Source organism: Mirounga angustirostris, unplaced genomic scaffold, assembly GCF_029215605.1.
Source record: "Mirounga angustirostris isolate CCGP_5_RB_7025 unplaced genomic scaffold, mMirAng1.0.hap1 SCAF_14, whole genome shotgun sequence".
Lineage (NCBI taxonomy): Eukaryota > Metazoa > Chordata > Mammalia > Carnivora > Phocidae > Mirounga > Mirounga angustirostris.
The window spans coordinates 66,020,378-66,042,890 of record NW_026991722.1 but is presented as its reverse complement, the minus strand read 5'-3'; the positions used below and the strand labels follow the sequence as shown (position 1 = coordinate 66,042,890).

At 47.5% G+C, this 22,513-nt stretch overlaps 3 protein-coding genes across 8 annotated transcripts in view; 2 read left to right on the top strand and 1 right to left on the bottom strand.

Annotated features, from left to right (window-relative positions):
* Nucleotides 1-4,301, bottom strand: part of GUCD1 (guanylyl cyclase domain containing 1) — a 33,232-nt gene extending 28,931 nt beyond the window's left edge. The window contains exons 1-2 of one of the 5 annotated variants that reach the window (XM_054510421.2): nucleotides 4,055-4,301; nucleotides 280-331 (exon numbers count right to left, since the gene is read on the bottom strand). In XM_054510421.2, the coding sequence (XP_054366396.1) occupies nucleotides 280-331; nucleotides 4,055-4,097 (95 nt within the window). In that variant the 5' untranslated portion in view covers nucleotides 4,098-4,301. The remainder of the gene's footprint in view (nucleotides 1-279; nucleotides 332-4,054) is intronic. The other 4 variants (XM_054510419.2, XM_054510420.2, XM_045887222.3 and 1 more) reach the window with 4 other exon arrangements.
* An 816-nt stretch (nucleotides 4,302-5,117) lies between these two features.
* Nucleotides 5,118-19,199, top strand: SNRPD3 (small nuclear ribonucleoprotein D3 polypeptide). 2 transcript variants are annotated; one of them, XM_045887224.2, is made up of 4 exons: nucleotides 5,118-5,257; nucleotides 6,678-6,821; nucleotides 16,934-17,126; nucleotides 18,983-19,199. In XM_045887224.2, the coding sequence occupies exons 2-4, from the start codon at nucleotides 6,696-6,698 to the stop codon at nucleotides 19,042-19,044; spliced, it is 381 nt and encodes a 126-aa protein (XP_045743180.1). In that variant the 5' UTR covers nucleotides 5,118-5,257; nucleotides 6,678-6,695; the 3' UTR covers nucleotides 19,045-19,199. The 2 variants fall into 2 exon arrangements, with proteins under 2 accessions (XP_045743180.1, XP_045743181.1); XM_045887225.3 differs by lacking the exon at nucleotides 5,118-5,257 and adding an exon at nucleotides 5,277-5,416.
* Nucleotides 19,200-21,491: 2,292 nt separating this feature from the next.
* LOC123852868 (small ribosomal subunit protein eS21-like) lies at nucleotides 21,492-22,034 on the top strand. Its single transcript, XM_045887221.3, has one exon. The coding sequence runs from the start codon at nucleotides 21,734-21,736 to the stop codon at nucleotides 21,983-21,985; it is 252 nt and encodes an 83-aa protein (XP_045743177.1). The 5' UTR covers nucleotides 21,492-21,733; the 3' UTR covers nucleotides 21,986-22,034.
* Nucleotides 22,035-22,513: the final 479 nt, after the last annotated feature.

Below are 22,513 nucleotides of genomic sequence, written 5' to 3'. Positions count from 1 at the left end.
CAAAGTATGAGGTCCACGGTTAGACGGAAGGGAGACTGTCATGTAATCTGTGTATGTGCAATGCTACCCTAGGTAACCTCTCAGTCTGTTCTTGTCAAACGGTGTGGAGGAGTAGAAAGGGCCCGACTTCGGCATTTTAGCCCCAGCTCTGTCACAGCCTGGCTGTGGGGCTGAGCAACTGACTTCCTCTTGCTGGACTGAGTCTGGCTATCTCTAAAGTGGGGGACTTTGGTCTGATTCAGTCATTCAATCAACAAATATTTCCCAAGAGCCTAGTACCTGGCATGTGAACCGGAGATGTGGTGGTAAGTGACACAAACAGATTCCTGTCCTGGAAGGGTAAGAGAAAAACAGAGGGCTAGGCTGGGGAAATGGTGGGGGTGTGCCTTAGAGAGTGAGAGTCAGGGAACACAAGACAGAGGGGAACAGCATGCTAAGGGGGGGCCAGCTGGAATGTGGCCTACTGGAACCTCCTACTCTGGGATCCCATGAATCTGGACAAAGTTCAGAGTCTGAAGAAATGGGAGGGACTTCCCTTCAGTGATCATCACCCACTGCTCATTCATGACACTCCTTCAGCATGTGAAAACCCAGCCCACGTTGTTTCCTCATCTCGGGGGGTCTCTGGGGTCTCTCTTGAACCCACAACTTGCCTGTGCAGAGCGCCCCAGAAGCCGACTTGCCATGCCAGCCCCGGCTCCCACTGCAGGGAGCAACCAGAAGTCCTGTCTGTCCTGGCCTTTCAACCTGTTGGCCTTGTCTGGGCAGTGTCTTGCCTGGAGCGAGTCCCAAGCTCCTACTCTCCTATGTCTAAACCCTCCCCAGCCTTCAAGGCCTGGCTCAGATGCTACCACTTCTGGTGCCTTTTCTGATCCTAGGCTGGCCACACCCTTTCCCTCATCTGCACTCTGCTAGGCCAGAGTTCATGCTTTGATTCACAGGAGAGGACCCTTGCATTGAGCTTGTCTGTGTCCTGCTGAGCTGTTGTACATTCTCAGGACGCAGGGACCCGTGACTGCTCCTTCACTGCTTTGTACTGGCCTTCCCCCCTCCATTCCCCACCTCCAAGGGCATGGAAACAGGGCCTATGGATGGCAGGATGGCATGGGTGAGTATAGGCCACCTGCTGACTGAGTCACTTGAGGAGAGGCACTTGGCCTCTCTGTGCCTGCTTCTTCCTCTACGAAATGGACTGCCACAGATGCCAGCCTGCAGAGTGCTATGACCACCCAGGGCAAGAGCGTGTTGCAGGTGCTGACATGAACCCTGCGCTCCATCTAGAGGACCCTGGCGCCCTGAGCCCAACTGGGCTGAGGCTTTGTTCCCTCCCTCCCCTGACCCCAGATGCCTCTAAAAGGAACCCAGGCCATCATTTGAGGCCTTCCCACATTTGCCTCTTCCCACTGTCTTGGATTCAGTTCTGAGGGCTCCGTCCAGCCTGACTTCTGCTTAGCCTCTGTCCTAAATTCCACCCCCAGCTCCTCTCCCATCTGTACATAGTAGCCAGAGGGATCCCAGTCCCAGTCTCCCATTGCTCTTAGAATAAAGTTGTCACTCCACACCATGGCCTGCAGGGCCCTGCCAGCCCCAGGCCCCACCACCCTCACCTTGGCCCTTACACCTCACTCAGTTCCAGTTACTGTGGGAAACCCATCAGGCTTCATTGTACAGCTGCATGTACAGCTGCCTCTGTCTGGAACTTTCTTCCCCTGCAGATCTCAAGGCTGCCCCTTTTTGTCATTCAGGTCCCAGTCCAAATGTTCCTCCTCTGAGAGGCTTTTTTCTGACTACACCTTTGCGGGGAGAGGGTCCCCCCTTCCCAGCCTCCTGTTTGTTTCCTTCACAAAGTACTTGGCAAAATTAATGAGAAAAATAAAAAATAAAATAGAGCTACTCTGTCTCCCCACAAGACTGTAAGCTTCCTGAAGACAGAGAATTTGCTAATCTTGTTCACTGTTATTCCCAATGCCTAGTATCTGATGCTTAGCAGTAATTCAACAAACATTTGTTAGAAGAAATGAACCTATTTTTTTTTTTAAGAAATAAAATTATTAAGCATTCAGTGTGTCCTATGGTTTGGGGACACTAAAGATGACTAAGTCCCAAGTCCTGTCCTCCAGATTCATAGTCTAAAATAATTGCCCCCAATGGGCTGAGTGGAGAGAGAGCTCTATGCAAGGTGCTATTCTCTCATGATGGAATGCCTCCCTTTTCAAGAATCCTTCACCGTGGCCATAAACTGTCTTTCTGTTTCTCTCTACACCGGCTGTTTACTCCCCAGTTTTTGCTCTTGCATATCCCTTAGTCTGGAATGTTGTCTCCCATGTCTGAACAGCCAAATGCTCTGGTCTCTTTCCCTCTCTGAGCCCTTCAATATGAGTATTTGAGGGGATTGTGTCTGCCTTCCCCACTGGACAGACTGAGAATATCTCAGTGGCAGGCCTGGACAGGGCTGCATGTGCCTCGCCCCAGCCCTTGAACCAGAGCAGGCACTCAGACATGCTTGATGAATGAAGGTGTTTTTCCAAAAAGGCCTTATCCCTTGAGATGCCCAGGCCTACTTGTCACAACAATGCCCAACCCCTCCCCCAATTCCCCCCACCCCGGCTTCCAGACTACAGCCCCTCTGTTCACGGCTCCCTCCTTACTCTGCAGCCTGGGCTCTGGCACCAGCTAGCTGGGTCATCTTAATGGCCCGGCTTTGCCTCTGTCTGTGCCTTTCCCTATTTCCAGCTGTAAATGTGGCATAGGACAGCAGCTCCCTAGGGTCTTTGTGAACTCCACTGCCCCTCCTCTTCTTGCCCTGATCCTAGAACCCCTTGATCCCCAGGCCCTGCAAGGCTAAATACTCCCATGTGGCCATCCCCAGTCTTGGCATGGGCAGGTCAGCTTACAGGGATCCAGAGATACTCCTGTGGGGGGCTGATAAGGAGAGGGAGGGCCTTCCAAGCCCAGAACTACTGCCAGATGTTGATGCCTGGAGCCAAGGGACTGTCCCACCTAAAAGTAGGGTCTGCCTGTAAGGCCCTGGCCTGGCTTCAGTTGGCAACTGTTGTCCAAGAAGGCAAGCCCTGGATACTTAACTCCTTTCAACTCTATCTGCTCATGTGCAAAAGTGCACGTAACAATGGTAACCTACTTTACAAAAGGGTCCTTATGAGGATTAATGAGGCATTGCATGTAAACAACTTAACACAGTGTCCGCTCATGGAAAGCTCCCTATGAATGTGAGCCATTACTTCACTGGGACTCAGGAAAGGCAAATGTCTGGTCCAAGATCACAGAGTTAGATAACTGGAAGAGTAGGGATGCAAATGCCAGGATAGCATCAGATCCTATGCCCTGCTGCATTCACAAAAGAGACCACCCCTGGGTGTCACACCAAGGTCCCTGATGTCTTAGCGTAGGGTCCCACATGCTCTTGACCTCTCCCATGAGTTGGCACCTTAGAGTTTACTAGCACTTTCTCTTTCTCATCAACCTGGAGAGCAGGAATCATTCCTTTCCCCCTCCCCCCCTCAGAGAAGCAAACTGAGGACCCTTAGTTTCTGCCCCAAAGGAACTCAGGCCACCTGGGGGCAGAAGGAACCTGAGGGTCAAGAACTACAGCAAGACAAACCGCTAAGTCTGGGAGGCCAGGGTAAGGGGCACATCCATTGCTCTATGCTCTCAGCCAGGTCCCTGCCCTTCTAGGCCTCAGTTCCCCCATAGTTCCCCGGAGGGGACGCGGGATCTCCTAAGGTGCTCCAGCAGGACTTTTCGCTTCTGGGGAAGGTGCCGCCCTTGCACCGCAACCAGGACCCTCCCACCATGACCGCTTTCACAGAGCTGACTGGGGTACCAGCCCTAGGAGTATCAGAAATCCCAAGGGACCCGGGCTGGGGGTTGAGCGGGCAAGGCGGGAGTGTACACCTGGCCAGGTATCGCTCAAAGCTCTACAGCCCGGACCGTGGCGGCGGTGGACCCAAGGTCGCGCGGCTGGACCCTGCCCGCGCTAGGGCGGGGTCCCCCTCGTTCCCCCCGGCGAAGCCCGGGCCCTCGGGGAGACACTGACCGGGCTCGAGCGGCGGCCCCGCTGCCTCCGCCTCCGTCCTCATGACCCGGGCCGCGCGGGGCGCCCATGGCCCCGGCCCGGCGCCGGCTGCAGCTTCGGCTTCGACTGGGGCGGGAGCGGGGCTGGTGCGTGTCAGGTTCCTCCGCCGCCGCCACCGCCGCCGCCGCCGCCGCCACCGCCACCTCCACCGCGGTGGGGAGAAGGGGAGGCGGTGGCAGGGCCGCCCCAAGCCCCGCCCCGCCCCTTCCAGTCTTCGGCTCGGGGCCCCGCCCCTTCTTTAAACCCCACCCCTTCGCTGGTGCTCAAAGAAGCCCCTCCCTTTCTTTTCCCCTGACTTCTATTCCTAGAGGCCCCCAGCCTCCGGATCTAAACGGGTCCTGGCCATTGGCAGTCTCGGCTTCTGGTAACCCCGCCCCTTTCCCCCCACTCCTCGCGCAGACGCGCAGGCCCTTTCACGCCTCCGTTCCCCGGAAGCTCCGCCCCTTTGCCTAAGCGCGGCCCCCCAGCCCTGCCTTTCCACCGGCACTGGTTCCCCGGAGACTCTTCATCTTAGCGAACTCCGTTTCTGCCTGGCCGCACTTCTCTGCCAGCCTCAGGCCTAAGGCCAGGTCCTATCCGTACACCGCGGGGCTCCAGAAGACCTAACACTACTTCGACTTCCTTGAGGGACGGCGTGGGCCGGCTCCCGCTCTACTCTAAACCTGTTCCTCTATCCGTACGGTGAGATACCTCGCCTTACGGAGGGCGCCCCTTACCTGGTGGTGCCGGGTTCCAAAGGTTAAATTGTGAGAGTAGGTCCTGGCCCTCAGCCCCCGATCCGAGGACCCAAGCCCCAGATCCCCACCTTGCTGTCCAGCCTGTCCCCGGTGTTAGGTGCTTCGAAACGCAAGCCCTTCCCCCCACCCCCTTGACGGCCTATGGATCAGTGTTTCCGGCGGCACCTGGGCCCTGTCACCAGCTCTCTCTTCCGGGGCCGGAACTATCGTAGCCGAATCCACGTTTCCCAGTCGGCCGAGTGAGAAGGAAGCAAAGGCAAGACCGCGCTCACCACTAAGAAAAGGAAGGGGCCGGGCCCTACGCACAGCATTTTGGGAACGCGTGGTATTCTGGGAGCGCGAGACCCGCCATTCGCTTTGCTCACGCCTTCGCAGTCGCTAGAGTTGCCGCGGCGCCGGAAAGGAAGAGTAGGCCGGAGCCGGTGAGGTGAGGCCGGGAGCAGGCGAGGGTAGACCCGAAGCACCCGTGAGGGGCCTGGGGCTGGAGAAGGACGCGCTGCCGAGCAACTCTGGGAGGTTCGGGGAGGGAGAAGAGCGGGAAGTCCGGGTCACTCAAACATCAGCGTTGCCTCACTAGCGCCTGAAAGTGAGTTCTCATTAGCTTTTCCCCAAAGTACATGCTCTTCGTTTTCTGTGCCTCTCCAGGCCATGTTTTTCCGAACATACAGGCAATAGTCTTGAAATGTTTCTGGCTGCCTCCTTCCCCCAAGTTCTCTCTGGGCAATCCGTTTCAAAGTTGTTTGCATCTCTGCCCCCAACCCCCTTTCAGTCACTGGTCCTCTCATGCTTTCCATATTGTTACAGAAGCCTTATCAAGTTTCCTTGCTTCTAAACTGTTTGAAAAAAAACAACAACAACTGTGTTTGATCCATTTGTAAGTGCTGCTGCCTTTTTATTGGATCATTCCTTTACCCATAGTCCTGCAATAGTTCCCCGCTGTCTTCAGCATAAAAGCCAAACTCCTAAGGCTACTTCCTCACCGAGGGAACCTGTCTTTCCCAACCTCATGTTCCCTTTCCAATCTTGAACACACATGATGTGTCCCGACCTTCATTTGTTGCCTATCTGGGAATATGAAATCTACTGCTTGTTTCTTTTATTTACATGAAATCAGGTGATTTCCCTGATTATGTTTTTCCTCCAAACATTTCCTGCTTATAGCACGTTGTCCCTTTGTGAACACTTTATTTTCTATTTAACCTTGAAGAAGTGGAGGGTCAGTGGGTACTTAATGAGTCGAATTAAATGCACAGCCTCTTCTAGATTTGCCTGGATCCTTTGGTCTACATCTGTATTGCCCAGTACTTTAGCCACTAGCCCAAGGCCATTGATCTCTTGAAATGTGGCTAATGTGATTTATTTCACTTTAAGTTTAGTTTAAGTAGCTACATGTGGACTGTGGCTACTGTATTGGACAGCTCAGGTCTATGTCATGGGTTCTCAAAGTGGTGTCATCCACAACTATGGGTTGGCATGTACATCGTGTGGTATGTACATTTCAATCCCCTGTCCCCAACACACACGGTATTGGTTACTGGTTATTTGATGAAGATGAAGAGGCATATGGTAGCAGGGAGGGAGATGGAAGGCACTTTATTCTCATCCCATTAGCTTTCCCTCTCTCCAGCCCTGCCCCCCCCATTCTTCACCATTCCACATCTTTCATGTATTTGCCAGATGAGTTCCTCAAACTAGGAATTAAGCTTTTTTTTTTCCCTGTGGAGAATGGCAGCTTTGGCATTCTTACTAAATTTTATGGAGTGTCAGGCCTTAAGGGAGTTATGATATGTGCCACATGACTTCTTAGGCCCTAAAGGATGAACTAACTGTTGTCTCTCTCACTGTAGAGCTCTTTTCCTGCCAAGATGTCTATTGGTGTGCCGATTAAAGTCCTACACGAGGCTGAGGGTCACATTGTGACATGTGAGACAAACACTGGTGAGGTGTATCGTGGGAAGCTCATTGAGGCGGAGGACAACATGAACTGCCAGGTATCCTGCTTTCCACATGAGGTTATGGGGGAAGCTTGGGCCTCTGTCTTGGAGCACAGAAAGATAGTGATTGGAGGTCTTTTTGAAGTTCCCCTCCTTGAACAGTTATTTATGAAGCGCCTGATGTGTGCCAGGCACTGTTATAGTTGCTGCTGATATGGGCATAAATAAGAGCTATTTAGAAGTGTGTTTTCTCCATCCTATGATCATCTTCTCCTATATTTCGGAGACTTGTTTAAAAGAAGTGGCACTGTTCCCTTCAGTAGAATCTGTCAAGTTCAGGGCCATTCTCCATTTGCCCCTACATGTTTGTGTAACTGCTTTGCAGTTAGTAGAATCTTCCACTCACATACCATGTTTATTTTCCATCTTTCTTGGAAGAGGAGTATCATTTGATTATAGCAACTACCTTATGAGGTAGGCAGGTTCGGTGATAGTTCTGTCATCCATAAAATAGGGAGAATAAGATTAAAAGACTTCATCTACTGAATGTCCTTCCGCTAACAAGTATTGGAGCAGCTTCCTCATACTGTGCCCTTCCCATGGCACTCTTTTGCATTTTGCTAATAATTGCATGAGTTTGTATAGCATTGCTTTGGCAAGGTGTATCAGCACACTTTCTCCTTTGTTCTTTAAATCATCAGTTAAGAACTTGGGCTTCAGAATCAGAGATGTGGGTTTGGATCCTAATTATCTGACCTTGATCATGTTAATTGCTTCAGTTTCCTTGTCTCTAAAATGGGAATGGTGTTATTTTATGTCCTCTGAGACATAGTTGCCAAGGTAGAATTGTTGTGCAAGAGATTTATTGGGAGAAATAATAATGAAGGATAAAGGAGAGGGAGTAGGAGTAACCAGGAGAGCTTTCAATCTATTACTGGTCTGGTGCTGGGGAAAGGAGAGGGAAAAGACAAGATTGAGTGGGAAGAGCCTTGTACCGCAGCGTATCTCTGAGGAAGTCTCAGCCAGCAGGAGTTGCTCATTAGAAGAGTGTAGCATGGGGCAGAAATGACCTGGCTCTAGGATCCCATTGTGATCACTCATTGGCCGACAGCCTGGGGAGACAGTGGCTTCAGGGTGAATGCTGTGATGGATCCCATAGGTGGCAGCTGGAGACTGTCAGCTCCATGCGTGCCTCATAGCCTGATGACCCTTGCAGGGAGATCTGAGCAGTGCATTCTGAAGACCGCCATAGGGATAACACCCACACCCTGGGGCTGTTCTACAGATCAGATTAGTTATGTATGTGCAGCAGCTAGTTTCACACCACGCACATTTTACATGTCCACATGTAGTTTCTGTTAATGTTTTCTAGGTGAGAAAACCGAAGGTCAGAAAGAGAAGGTGACTTCCCTCAAATCACACTGCAGATCAGGTGTCCTGTCTATTGCTTTGCAGCATTCACTTGTGATAGCTCTATAGCTTTGAGCATCATCTTCCTGCCAGGTTGACCAGTGGGGCCAGTTCCCTGGCTCAGGGAGATAGACATCTAGTGACTGCAGGTTTCTCTCTTCAGTGTTGATGCCGTACAGGTAGATGGTGTGGGCTTTCTAAAGGTCCTGTGGGGCTTTGCCTGCCTTGTCTTTGTGAGGCACCCCTGTCATAGATCCAGTCCTCTGGTTTAAGGCATCCTCATCCATTTTAAGGTACTTTATTTTGGTGAGTAGAATGCAAGACTGGGGGTAAGGCACCTTAATGTGTTTATTCAGCTATTTATTTGGACAACTGACTGAGTTTTCAGGGCCTCAAACTGCCCATTTGTAATGTCTGACCAGATGACCTTGGTGGTCTCTCAAATGTAGCCATTGTGATATAAAGCACACAGCCTGGTGATAGATCTGGAATCAGGTTGCAGCCCACTACCTTGTGTGACTTGGGTCCAGCTTTGGACCTCCCTCTGTTCCCTCCTTTCTTTTTTTTTTTTTAAAGATTTTATTTATTTGACAGAGAGAGACACAGCGAGAGAGGGAACACAAGCAGGGGGAGTGGGAGAGGGAGAAGCAGGGTTCCCGCTGAGCAGGGAGCCCAATGTGGGGCTCGATCCCAGGACCCTGGGATCATGACCTGAGCTGAAGGCAGACACTTAATGACTGAGCCACCCAGGCGCCCGTGTTCTCTCCTTTCTAAGTCAGGATTAAAAATAACACCTCAGCCTCAGCATTATAGTGCAGAATAAATGAGTGAATGTATGTCAGGTGGGGGGAGCCAGTCACTTGCTTCCCGCTTATGTTAATCTGCTGGGGCTGTCATAACAAAGTGTCACACTGAGTGGCTTAAACAAGCATATTTATTCCCTCAGAGTTCTGGAGGCAAGAGGTTTGAGATCAAGGTGTCACAGGGTTAGTTCTGAGGGCCGTGAAGGAAGGATCTGTTCCAGGCCTCTCTCTGTGGCCTGTAGATGGCTCTCTCCTTCCTGTATCTTCACATGGTTTTCCTTCTGTGTGGATCTGTATCCTGATCTCTCATAAGGACACAAGTCATGTTGAATTAGGGCTCAGTTACCTCTGTAAAGATCCAGACTCTAAATATGGTCACATTCTGAGATACTGGGGGGTTAAGACAGATGAATTGGAGGCAGTTAGGATTCAGCCTATAACACTGTCCATGCCCAGATGCTGAGACTTTGCTGGGTTTACCTAAGCCTGGCTCACTGAATAAAAACCAGCAGGCTAAGGCAGAGCTGAATATATTGCGCTAAGCCCAGCACAGTTCATTCACACATCCCCAGGATGCGTGAAACCAATGGCTCCTGCAGTTCCCGCTGCTTTCCTTCCTTCCTGGCCCCAGTTAGTCTGCCCTTTGGGGATGAGAGCATCCCCTTAGCACTTTCTAGCCTTTGCTAGAGGACAGCTGGAGTTTAGTGTTTGCCATTGGATGTTGGCAAACATTTTAATAACTTTGGTTTTTTCTAAAGATTGATTGATTGATTGATTGATTGATTGATTTTAGAGAGCGCTTGCGGGAAAGAGTGGGGGAGGGGCAGAGAGAGAGAATCCTGAAGCAGACTCCCAGCTGAGTGTGGAGCCCAACACGGGGATCGATCTTACGACCTGGAGATCATGATCTGAGCTGAAATCAAGAGTCAGCTGCCCAACTGACTGAGCCATGCAGGCGCCCCTAACATTTTTTATTACAAAAGTGTGGTGGGTCACACACTACAAAGATTTGGAAAACAGATAAGAGCATCTCACCACAGCCACAATTGGCATTGACTTTTCTTCCCCCCTAGGAAGGTGTCTTGTGTTTCTAGTATTTATTTTTTACTCTGTCTGCTTTCAAAAAGTGTTAGAGGTAGGGGGCGCCTGGGTGGCTCAGTTGGTTAACCGTCTGCCTTTGGCCGTCTGCCTTTGGCACAGTTTGTGATCTCAGGGTCCTGGGATTGAGCCCTGCATCAGGCTCCCTGCTCAGTGGGGAGTCTGCTTCTCCCTCTGCCCCCCACTGTACCCACTCGTGTTCTCTGCCTCTCTCAAATAAATAAAATCTGTAAAAAAAAAAAAAAAAGAGGTGGTTTATAAAAAATTATACAATAAGGTAAAAATGGACAGATAGGTCAAGATGCAGGTAACTTGGGGTAGACCGTAAAGTGAAGCCAGGCAGGCAGTTAGTACCCAGAAACGTAAATCTGAATCCCTGTACATTTAATAAAGGGATATTCTGTTCTAAGCTACTTAGAGGCCCGGCAGAGGGAAATCAGCAGTTCTAAGGTGCGTAGTGTCCTTAAGATAAAATACCAGTTGTGTGGTTTTCCCTGGCAGTCAGATGTGGAAGAGATTTTTCCCCTTGGCCCTGATAAAAGAGATACAGTCTTATACTATTAGATAATGTCATCACCAGCGTCCCCATACAAACCATACCTTTTTGGGTTCCTCAGATATTTTTAATGTAGCCTGTTACCACAGCTCTTTTTTGACGATGCAAATGTAATCTATGCAAGCATTAATCCTAGGATGAGGTCCTTGAGATGGGCTCATAGGGTCAGAGGGTGTAGATACTTCTTTGCATCTGAGGTTTGGCTGGCAAGGCAGGGAGTCTTGTCCTCCCGCTCTGTACTCCACAGCTGCAAGGCAAGCATAGTTCGCTAGCCCGTGCTGCAGGATGTGGCATCATCTGTAGGTGACAGTCCCACAAAATATTGTTTTTTGTGTGGTGGTGGGGGGGTTGTTTGTTTGTTTTGTTGTTGTTGTTTTTAAGCAATCTCTATACCCACTGTGGGGCTTGAACTCAGGACGCTGGGATCAAGAGTCCCATGCTCTTCCGACTCAGCCAGCCAGGCGCCCCATGGGGGATTAAAATTCTTAAGAAAAAAAAAAACTTTTTTTTTTGTCCACTTTAAAAATTAAAATATGTGTTAAGTTTATGATCATGAAGCACAGTAAAGATTATTTAAAAAGAAGAGGGTAGGGGCACCTGGGTGGCTCAGTCAGTTAAGTGTCTGCATTCGGCTCAGGTCATGATCCCAGCATCTTGGGATCGAGGCCCGCATCAGACTCCCTGCTTAGCAAGGAGCCTGCTTCTCCCTCTTCCTCCACCTGCTGTTCCCCCTGCTTGTGCTTGCTCTCTTTCTCTGTCAAATAAATAAAAATAAAATCTTTAAAAAAAAAAAAAAAGAGGGTATGCAACTAGTAGATAAATAAAGTCCTGGGGTTCTAATATACAGTACAGTAATTAGAGGCAACAAAACTATTATAGGCATTAAACTTGCTGAAATAAGAGATCTTAATTATTCTCGTCACCAAGAAATGATAATTATATGACTTGATAAAGAAGTTAATGCTACAGTGGCAGTCATTGTAATATAAATGTAGCAAATCAGTATATTGTATACCTTAAACTTACACAATGTTATAGATCAGTTATATCTCAATAAAACAAAAAGACCCAGAAAATTAGATAGAAGAAGAGAGTAGGAGCACCTGGGTGGCTCAGTCCATCAAGCGTCAGCCTTCGGCTCAGCTCAGGTCATGATCCCAGGGTCCTGGGATCTCAAGCCCCACATCGAAGCCTGCTTCTCCCTCTCCCTCTGCCACTTCCCCTGCTTATGCTCTTTCACTCTCTGTCAAATAAATAAATAAATAATAATAATAGGGGTGCGTGGGTGGCTCAGTTGCTAAGCGTCTGCCTTTGGCTCAGGGCATGATCCCAGGGTCCTGGGATCGAGCCCCACATTGGGCTCCCTGCTCTGCAGGAAGCCTGCTTCTCCCTCTCCCACTCCCCCTGCTTGTGTTCCCTGCTCTCACTCTCTCTCTCTGTCAAATAAAATCTTAAAATAATAATAATAATAATAATAATAATAGATTTAAAAAAAGAAGAGGGTAAATGATCAAATCCAAAATTTCACTTCTTAAAGCAATTATAATTCCTGGAAATTTTGGTGGGAGAGAGTGATAGAGTTCAGAGACTCTCCTGGAGCCGAGATGGTGCTTTTCGGGCTTCAGCATGACCACCCCATCACTGACTGGACTGTTCAAACGCTATTTTTTTGGTTATGGAATAATGGTCTGTGGGAAAATGGCCTGTGCATGATTTCTTTCTGTAAAAATGATAACCTGAGAGAAGCCCTCACATGACTGTCAGAAAACTGCCCAGAATTAACATCAGGAAAGTTTTTGAATTTTCTGAATGCAGGGTGGTTGGGAATTTCTCCAGATACGCTTTCTAGCTAGAATGAAAAACTACCTATCTTTGTGTTATCTATAGATGCAGTGTTTTCCTCTATGTGCCATTCAATACAGGATCATGTATTATACTTAGTGATCAGCTTGCTTTGTGCTTCTTTAGTCTGGGACAGTTCTTCTGCTTTTGCTTTTCACAGCATTGACATTTTTGAAGAATAATGACCAGTTATTTGTTTTAGAATGTCTTTTGATTGGGGTTTCTGTGGTGTTTCCTCATGATTGGATTTGGGGTTTGTTTTGTTTGTGTGGGGTACTGTTTGTGGCTGTTACTGTGTAAGTGACTTCTTCTCCTTCAGGTGTCACTAGGAGGCCCAAAACACTTGTTTGCCCCTTACTGGTGCATGTTAACCTTGATAATTTGGTTGAAGTGTTGTGTGGTCTCTCCACTGTATGTTCTTTTTCCTTTGGCAACTAATGAGAATTTTGTGAGGGAGGTTCTTTAAGTAATTATCTTGTGAGTATTCTGTTTCTCATCACCACCTCCACCACCCCCCTTTTAGCATCCAGTGAAGATTCTTGCTTGAATCTTTTTACCATGACGGTTGCAAAAGAATGTTGTTGTTTTTTTTACTTTTTAAGATCTATTTATTTATTTGAGAGAGAGAGGGAGCGCGCACGTGAGAGGGAGGGGCAGAGGGAGAGGGAAAGAGAATCTCAAGCAGACTTCAGAGTGGGGCTCGATCTCACGACCCTGAGATCACGACCTGGGCCGAAACCAAGAGTCGGATGTTTAACCCACTGTGCCACCCAGGTGCCTGAGAATGTTTTTTTGTTTATAACTCCATCATTCTTTCTATATTAACTAGGTCTGCTGTATGGAAGAGCCTTCCCTTATTCCCAATTTATTCATTCATTTATTATCAGTATAGGCTCATGGGTTTCTGTTTCATTAGATGGGTTATAATCTGTTACTATCATTATTTTGATTGATTTATCTCAAATTTGTCCAGAAGATGACTCCTTTTGTGTCCTTTTGGTATCTCCTGGCCATTTTGGGGGAGCACATCCTTAACTTTCTGGAATAAGATGTTTGTTGCAGGCTCATCTTTTACCTTCCCTAACCCAGCTCTGGAATCAGCCATTTCTTCAGGTAGCCTTGGTTTCTTTTTGGTTGGGAGTAGAATTTAAAAACCAAGATCTGGGTACTGTTAAATATTTTAAAAGTCTTAGTTTAACGTGTCAAGCTAAGAGCCGTCTCCAAAAGGCTGTGTTTAATAGTACCAGAAATTTCCATTCATGAGGTGCCTAGGTGTCACAGTGGGTTAAGCATCCACTCTTGGTTTCAGCTCAGCTCAGGTCATGATCTCAGGCTCATGAGATCAAGCCCCATGTCAGGCTTGGCACCCAGCTGTGGTGGGCAGCAGGGAGGGAGTGTGGTGGTGGTGGGGTCTGCTTGAAGATTCTCTCCCTCTGCCCCTCCCCCCACCCTCTCGAGCACGCGTGCTGTCTCTCTCTCTCTAAAATAAATGAATAACTTAAAGGGGGAAAAAAGTAGTATCAGAAACTTCCATTCATTGCATGCTTATTCTGTACCAGGCACTATGCTAGTGTTTTTTATGTACAATTGATCTTTCAATTATCACAGGACCTCTCTGAGGACAAGCTTCCGGATGCCCAGGGTGACCAAGCATAGAAGGAATGGATCTAAATCCAAGTCTGAGTCCCAAATCTCTGATCTTAACTGTAGTCTCTGAAGATGAGGTGTATAATAAACCTGCTAGGTCCTGTTGCTTCTAGAAATGTCAGACCCTCACTCTGTCAGATTTCAGGCAAGAAGATGAGTAGAAGGGAGCAAAAGAGGGAGGCTCTGCTATTAATGGTAGGGGAGGGGACCAGACATTTGTTGAGCACTTGCTGTGTGCCCCACAACAGGGATGTTGTGATTGATGACCCTAAAGCACGCCAACATTGCTTTATAGTCCTGGAGTTAGTGCTCTCCTCTTGGCCCTGTGTGAGGAAATTCCCACAGTTTTGACTGTACTAAGATCTTCTCTCTCCCCCAAGATGTCACTTTCAGTTGGGCACCTGGTTTATGCCACCTATGTTTCATTATGGGTGTTTGGGAAAGTGGGAAGTTTGAGTAGAGTGGGTATTCCTACCTGACTTCATTGAAACCTAGTTCACTCAAGTTGTTGCCTTTGGCTTATGATGGAGACATAGCTTGGGCTTATTAACAAGCTGTATAGGTGGGCGGGACTGTGGGGTTTTATACACAGCACAGCCATTTCTCTGCTGGTGCTGCAGGGTGGCGCATGAGAACAGTAGCCGACCTGGTCATTATTAGGGTTGTCAGTTGATGCTGGACCCTTTCCTGCGTCAGCCAGGACACATCCATTTGTGAAAACCGTTTGTCCTGTTGGTCTTACAGAACACCCTCTGTCAGGGATTCTCAAAGTGGTTTGGGGAGGTTGTAGCAGAGGAAGGGGTGAGATGTATGTACTGGAATGTACTGGAGGAGAAGTAGCTTAGCAGTAGCATAGCCTCCAAAATAGATGTCTTGACTGTCATTTAGATTCATTGTTTACTGAGCTTCTAATATATGCTCGGTAATAGGAACAGCGTTTAGACATATTTGTCTCATTTAGTTAGCTCCTTAACTATTTGAGGAAGTAAGTGATCTGATGTATGGTTTCAGCGTGAATGATGATGAGGAAGTGGTGATCTGATGTATGGTTTCAGAATGTGGGTTTAGAGTTAGACCTGAGTTTATAGTGCTCTGTAGGCCACACAGGTAGTGTGACCTTAGGCAGAAGAATAGAGAGTGGGTAAGAGTGTGGCCTCTAAGGACAGGTCTGCCTCTGCTGGCTGTGCCTCTTTATCTCTAGTGGGGATGGCGATGATCTCTATCTTGTAGAATCGTGTGATTTTTAGGAGTTATAATGTGAAATTGCCTGGGATACTAATAAGTGCCCAATAAAAGTTGGCTTTGTTAGTCATACTTCATGTTCACTTGTGGCACCAGAGGTTATGGTATTCTTTTTTTTAAATTTATTTGAGAGAGTGAGCACAAGCAGGGGGAGGGGCAGAGGGAGAAGCAGACTCCCTGCTGGATGCAGAGCCTGACGCGGGGCTCGATCCCAGGACCCCAAGATCACAACCTGAGCTGAAGTCAGACACTTAACTGACTGAGCCACCCAGGCGCCTCCAGAGGTTATGGTATTCTTTGAGGCAGGAACAGAATGGCAAGGATTTAGAACCTGTGTGGAAGTTTGTTAAGAAACTAGGAATGTTGAGCCTGGAGTAGAAGATTTATGGGAAACTTGAGCCCTATTATTCCTGAGGGTGGAACAGGGGCAGTGGGTTGAAGCTCTACAGACCATTCCAACTGCACAGATTTAGCGAGGATGGCCCTAGAATGTTGTTAGTCTTTTTGCAAACTGGGTGTTCAAGCAGAGGTGGCCAGTTAGCACTTTGAGGAAAAGAATGAGTATAAGGTGGCAACAAGCCAGTCAGAAATCTGGGGACACAGCACCTCTCTCTGCAATGGGCTTTGACCTATTCTGAATAAATGTATATACTGTTTCATCCAGAAGACTCAAAATAAGCTACTTTTTATGGTAAATGTGGTGCCTGTTGAGGTTGGCACTGGCAAGTTTAGGTTCCCTTCCTATGCCAAGCCTGTCTGCTGGCTGGTCTCACCTCTAGGCTCCCTGTCTCTCCATCCCACAGTTCACCCATGTTGGCGTATTTGATCTTTACAAAGTGCTATCCTAACCCTGTCCACAAATGAATGAGCCCCATAGTCTCCCAAGGTGATAACTTTTTCCCCCTCCCAGTTGCTCTGCTCCAGTCCTTGTATCCTGTAGGTTCGTGCCCAAGTGTCCTGTCTCTCAGTGTAGGCTCTCGCCTCACACCTCTCCCAATATTCTGAGCCATTCATACAGGCACTGCCCCCTATACTTCTCATCCCTAGGCATTGAAGCTAGAGGGGCTCTGTCCCACTTTGTCGAGTGTGCACTCTGGGAGGATAGGAGCTGCCTCTGGTGCACGCTCATGGCCTTCGTGGTGCCTTTGCAGTGTATGTACCGGGCAGATGCAGGGCAGGACAGAGTTTGGACAAGCGGTTCACAGCTGTTTTGATTAGAGTTTTTCACCATGAGAACCCTTCACATGCTGGCAAGGGAGGCAGTATCCAGAGTTAGGGCTCTGGAGTCAGGCCAGCTGGATTTGAATCTGGGTTCTTTCATTCTGGCTGTTGGACTTTGGACAAGTGCTTTAGGTTTTTTTAATCTATAAAAAACGGGAATGCCCATAGCCTATCCTGGAGGTGCTGTGAAGACCAAACATGTGAAGTGCTTTGCCTGGCTCCTTTATTTCACGATGTTGGTTTTTGCATTTCTGGACTTCCCCTATCACCAGCCAAGGCTCCCCCTCTTTGTGTGTCCTTGTTGTGTGCTGGTGCTGTTGGCCCTTGATGAGCTGGTGATTCCCTTCCAGATGTCCAACATCACAGTCACATACAGAGACGGCCGAGTGGCACAGCTGGAGCAGGTGTACATCCGTGGCAGCAAGATCCGCTTTCTCATTTTGCCTGACATGCTGAAAAATGCGCCCATGTTAAAGAGCATGAAAAATAAAAACCAAGGCTCAGGGGCTGGCCGGGGAAAAGCTGCTATTCTGAAGGCCCAAGGTATGTGCTCCTCTTGCACTGTTTTTAACATATGTGTTTGTCCTGTATCTTTTAGGAAAGGGCCCTGTCAGTTGCCTGGGCATGGGGGTGGAGTTGGACTTCAGCCATCTCCACACCCACTGCCACCCTGCAGTCTTGGGGCCCCCACCTCTGAGGGGCTGGGGGCCATGTCTCGTCTTCTCTGTCTTGCCTCACCTGATCACATTCATAGGGCTTATGCAAAATCCAAAGTGCCTCCTTAGAAAGAAGAAGGGGACACCTGTCTTAAATGAGAGAGTGGATAAGTCTCCTATAATGAATTTCTAGGAGGCCCCTTTGTTTCCAGAAATTCTGTCCAAAGAGTCTGGGGGAGGCTTGCTCTTATTTAGTTTGCTGAGGAGGGGCACTGTGGTATGGATTAGCTGCCACCTAAAGCAGTGGGGCAACAGTTCCCTGAGACCTGGGGGTGTTTATGGACACCCAGCGTAAGTGGGGCGAAATGCAGACAGTAGGGATCCATTTTCACTTAAGAAATAAGCAGTTTTAAGCCATCTTTACCCATTATAGGGACTGGACTTCTGTTTTCAAATATTCTTATATTTGAAAATAAATCCTTCCTTTAGCATGTCCCCAGTGATCCATTGACCTGCCTTAGTCTGGCCTTTCTTTTGGGTTAGCCCAGTCAGAGGTTTTATCTTTGGGTCCGTGAAAAGCTCTGCCATGTTGATTATCTAGGAAGCAAGTGCATTCATTAGAAACTATCTGACTATCAGTAAAAAGATTTGTAGTGCAGGAAAGTCACTGGATTCTCCTTCAGTATTTTTTTTTGCTGTGCATATTTTATATATGAGGTAGTTTTTGAATTTAAAGGTGCAATAGAGTAATCCTTTAAAATGTCCTTCAAAAACACTGATGGGAGAATCTCCTTTCCCTTCCTAGGTAAGTGGCATTTGTAGAACCGGAAGCTCTGGACCTTTTGTCCTGGTGAAGGAATGGTTTTCAGGAATACTGGTTTTCTTACTAGAACTGCTGTTCTCTCTGCTTTCTCAGGGAAGGGCTGCCCTCATTGTCACTGTATAACTGCACCATCATCTCTAACAAAGGTGCAGCCCAGTAGCTGTGCACTAGAAGGCACTTGGCTGTGAGTTTGCCCACGCCCACTGGCTTCTGCCTGAGCCATCTGTGCCTCTGTCAGTCCCTTGCTCTGGTTCTTTTCAGCATGTGGCTGGGCTCTTGGGTGACTTTCCTCCCTCTTCAAGGGGCTCTAGAAGATGGAAGAGGGTAAGGCTCCAGTTAGTAGCCATCAGAATATTTTCACCTGTCCTTCAAAGCCACTGGACCTCTCCTGAACTCTTGGAGTCACAGAGAACAGCAGCTTGTATGCCCTTTGAATGGGGAGTGGTTTTATTTGTTTTGTTATTATGAAACATTTTATATTGCAGAATAGCTTAAAAAATAATAAAACCTGTTACCCAGATTTAACAGATGTTTAACTATTTGTTTCAGAATTTTAAGTGTGAATTAAGTTCATCTGTCCTGTTTTATTAGCTTCCCCTTGGCCAGTGCTGGGAATTCATCTTTTCTGTGGTTCTCAGGCTTGCTCCCCAAACCACCTTAGCTCTCAACACCCTGACTCCCAGCCTCATATTGAGAGCAGTGGTGGACCGGAAGGCAGGAGTTTTGGAAGGCACTCCAACTCTGATGCCAGCCACAAGTCCTCATGCAATGAGGAAATGCCATGGGGTGGGCATGGTGTTGGACCAGGTGGCCTTTCAGGCCCCTTCCTGTGCCCCTGTCCAAGGGCTCTGGCTGCTCCGTGGCATGAGCGTTCGCTGACTGCACTGACCTGGCCTTGTCCTTTCTTTCCCACCTTTCAGTGGCTGCGAGAGGAAGAGGACGTGGAATGGGGCGTGGAAACATCTTCCAGAAGCGAAGATAAATTTAACTGTTGAACAGAACTTTGCCATTATTATTTTCTTTTGGGTTATCTGGATTCAGGGGGGTGTGTGCTTATGTATATGTTCTAGATTTTCTTTTGACATCTTTCTCTTTAGATCAGGGGAAATGTTAAACTAAATAAATATGGTGGTCTTTTTTGTTGTTGCTTTTTTTTTTTTTTTTTTTTAAGATTTATGTATCTGAGAGAGAGCGCAAGCATGCTGGGGGGTGGGGCGTGCGGAGCAGAGGGAGAGGGAGAGAGAAACCCAAGCAGACGCCATGCTGAGCACGGAACTGGATACAGGGCTCAGTCTCATGACCCTGAGATCACAACCTGAGCCAAAACCAGGAGTCGGATGCTTAACCAACTGAGCCACCCAGGTGCCCCTGTTGTTTTTCTTTTTGAAAAAATAAGGACTGTGTGTTCATTGTGGGGTTTGGTGTTCTGTTTGCTTTGGCAGCAGGTTAAATTTTGACACCCAGGAAGATACCCTGGGAGAATGCCAGTACTTTGAAATAGCGCAGTTACTGATAAGAGTTTAAGCTACTGTTCCAGGCCAGTTGCTGGTTAAACCCTCAGAAAAACTCCGAGAACACACAGATAGATGTCTCATTGTGTCTTCAGACACAAGCATTTGTATGGTGCTTTGTTCAGGTAACCTCTGTGGAGATTTCATCAGCTCAGTTTAAACAACACCGCATGGGTGCTCCTAGCCGATGAAAAAGTCCACCATTCTGATCTTTGTAGCCTGGAAACACTAGTCGTTCAGCATTTGGCAAAAGTAACCTAATATTAAAAGATAATTTAGGGAATCCTAGTGGCCAACATCTGTGGCTCCTACGCTGGCTTCATAAGCAGTGTTGTGGTGATTTGTGGGGATAGGTTCTTAGGCATTTGTCAGAGCATCTCAGCATGCAATGGCACAGTCATGGCTTTTAATGTAGCAGAGGTAGAGAGGACAAGGTATGCAAAGTGAGTAACTGACAAAAACACAGAAATTGGAAAAGCAGGCTTGAAGAAGTCAAGTACTGAAAAGAGATCTTGCCACAGGTTCAGTATAGGATGCGCTTCAGCAAAAACTATTATGAGGAAAAGGGATTGATTAATTGCCCTTAGAACATTGCTCATGGGACACATTGTTCAAGTAATAAAAGAAGAAAATCCAACACATCTGTTAACTAGGCATCAAGTAGGAATTTTCTAACAAGCTTTGCCTTATAATCATGACACTACCACCGTGTTAACAGACCTTGCGTTATTCCTGTAATAAAGAACTAAGGAATAAGCCTCAGAGTGTTGGTCAGATACTGCAGGCCCGGAAATAAGGCTTCAGAGATCCATCCCCCAGAGCAACCCCTGCACCTCTTGCTCCAGCAGCCCCAGCTCCTCTGACACATTTGGATGAATGCTAATGGCCCTGCAGGCTGTGCTACCCCTGGGGGGGGGGGGGGTTGCTCCTGGACTGGGAACCATTTCAAATGAACTTCATGTGAATGGAGTTAGAGTTCATTTGTTTTAGGTTTGACCAAGAGTTAATGTATTGTTTCTGATAAGAAAAGAAACTTGTACATTGAGTTACATATGGAGTGGAATTTCTCTTAAGTGTTTTAAGTAGAATTCTTTCAGGTAGACGTGATATCCACTACCCTTCATGGATTCCTTTCCCTCCTCCCTGCCTGTGAGCTTGATTTACAGACATTGATTTATTGGCTTATTAATGAACACTATTGAATTACTAATATAGTGAGGGAGAGCAGTAGTTTTCAACATCACTTTAGGGATCTTGTTAGAAATGAAAATTCCAGAAAGGCCCTACTCCTAGAGATTACTGAATAATTGGTCTGGGGTAGGGCCCAGGAATCTGCATGTTAAGCAATGCCCTTGCCACCCAAGCTAGGTAGATCTGATTCAGTAGGTCTGTGGCCACATTTTGATATCTTGGACTAGAATATGTTACTTTAGTAGGGTCACTGCTTAAATTATCATACTTTTATAGTAAGCAAAACTTTACTTACACATTATACTTAACACATGAATTGCATAAAAAGCTGACCAGATATGGTTTACCTTGGGAACCATGCAGGAATATCAGTCTTGCATGATTTCTACACGCAGTAAAAACTAGCTGTAACCCTACCTAGATCCTGAAAAGTGGAGTTTCCATTTATGGTTTCGTTTTTAATTAAATGTGCGCAGTAAAAATCTGGAAACTTTCAAAATATTTTTTTATAAAGATTTTATTTGAGAGAGCACGAGCGTGGGGCGGGGGCAGAGGGAGGAGAAGCAGGCTCCCTGCTGAACGGTGAGCCTGATGTAGGGCTCAATCCCAGGATCTCACAATCATGACCTGAGCCCCGAAGGCAGACTCTTAGCCCACTAACCCACACAGGCACTCGCAAAATTTTGAAACTTTTTTTTTTTTTAAAGATTTTATTTATTTATTTGAGACAGACAGAATGAGATACAGAGAGCATGAGAGGGAGGAGGGTCAGAGGGAGAAGCAGACTCCCTGCCGAGCAGGGAGCCCGATGCGGGACTCAATCCTGGGACTCCAGGATCATGACCTGAGCCGAAGGCAGTCGCTTAACCAACTGAGCCACCCAGGCGCCCAAAATTTTGAAACTTTTAAAAACAATAAATTGCTTTCTGCGCTCGAGCTCGTGGTGGTGGAAGCAGGCGCGCCCTCGACATGCAGAACGACACCGGTGAGTTCGTGGACTTGTACGTGCCGCGGAAATGCTCCGCCAGCAACTGCATCATCGGCGCCAAGGACCACGTGTCCATCCAGATGAACATGGCCGAGGTTGATAAGGTGACGGGCATGTTCAACGGCCAGTTCAAAACCTATGCTATCTGTGGGGCCATTTGCAGGATGGGTGAGTCCGATGACTCCATCCTCCGACTGGCCAAGGCCGATGGCATCGTTTCCAAGAACTTCTGACTGGAGATCACGGATGTGGGATGTTTGTCATAAATAAATAGTAAAACCCCAAAAAAATAAATAAATAAAAAATAAAAACAATAAATTAACAAAATAGGTTTGTGAACAGTTTTATACCCCGCATTTTAGGAAGAAAATCTGTTATTTTGCATTGAAAAAGCAAGTAGTTCTGGAACGTTTGTTAAGAAAAACAGCAACCCTCCTACCCTATCTGCCCTTCCCCATTTTTCCCACTTCACGGTGTTCCCTTTCAACTGTTGGCTGGTAAGTTTATATTTGCCACCAAGTCTCCATTTAAACGTGTGCATGGCTATTTATTGGTGTTTGCATTGTAGGCATTATTGTTGACTTCTCTCTCTCTTGCCCACCATGCATGTACTCCCCATCACCCATCCCCCTGATATAATTCTAGTTAGGTTATATATTAAGTGTTTACTATGGGTGTTTAAATCACAGCTGAGCCATGTAGTGGATGAGATTACTTTCCTGCAGAACTTTCTTTTCCCTAGAATTAGTAATCCTCTTGCA

Coding starts and splice junctions, on each gene's coding strand:
- SNRPD3 (XM_045887224.2), top strand. CDS start 6,696: ATGTCTATTGGTGTGCCGATTAAAGTCCTACACGAGGCTGAGGGTCAC. Junction 6,822..16,933: donor AGGACAACATGAACTGCCAG/GTATCCTGCTTT, acceptor ATTCCCTTCCAG/ATGTCCAACATCACAGTCAC. Junction 17,127..18,982: donor TGCTATTCTGAAGGCCCAAG/GTATGTGCTCCT, acceptor CCCACCTTTCAG/TGGCTGCGAGAGGAAGAGGA.
- LOC123852868 (XM_045887221.3), top strand. CDS start 21,734: ATGCAGAACGACACCGGTGAGTTCGTGGACTTGTACGTGCCGCGGAAA.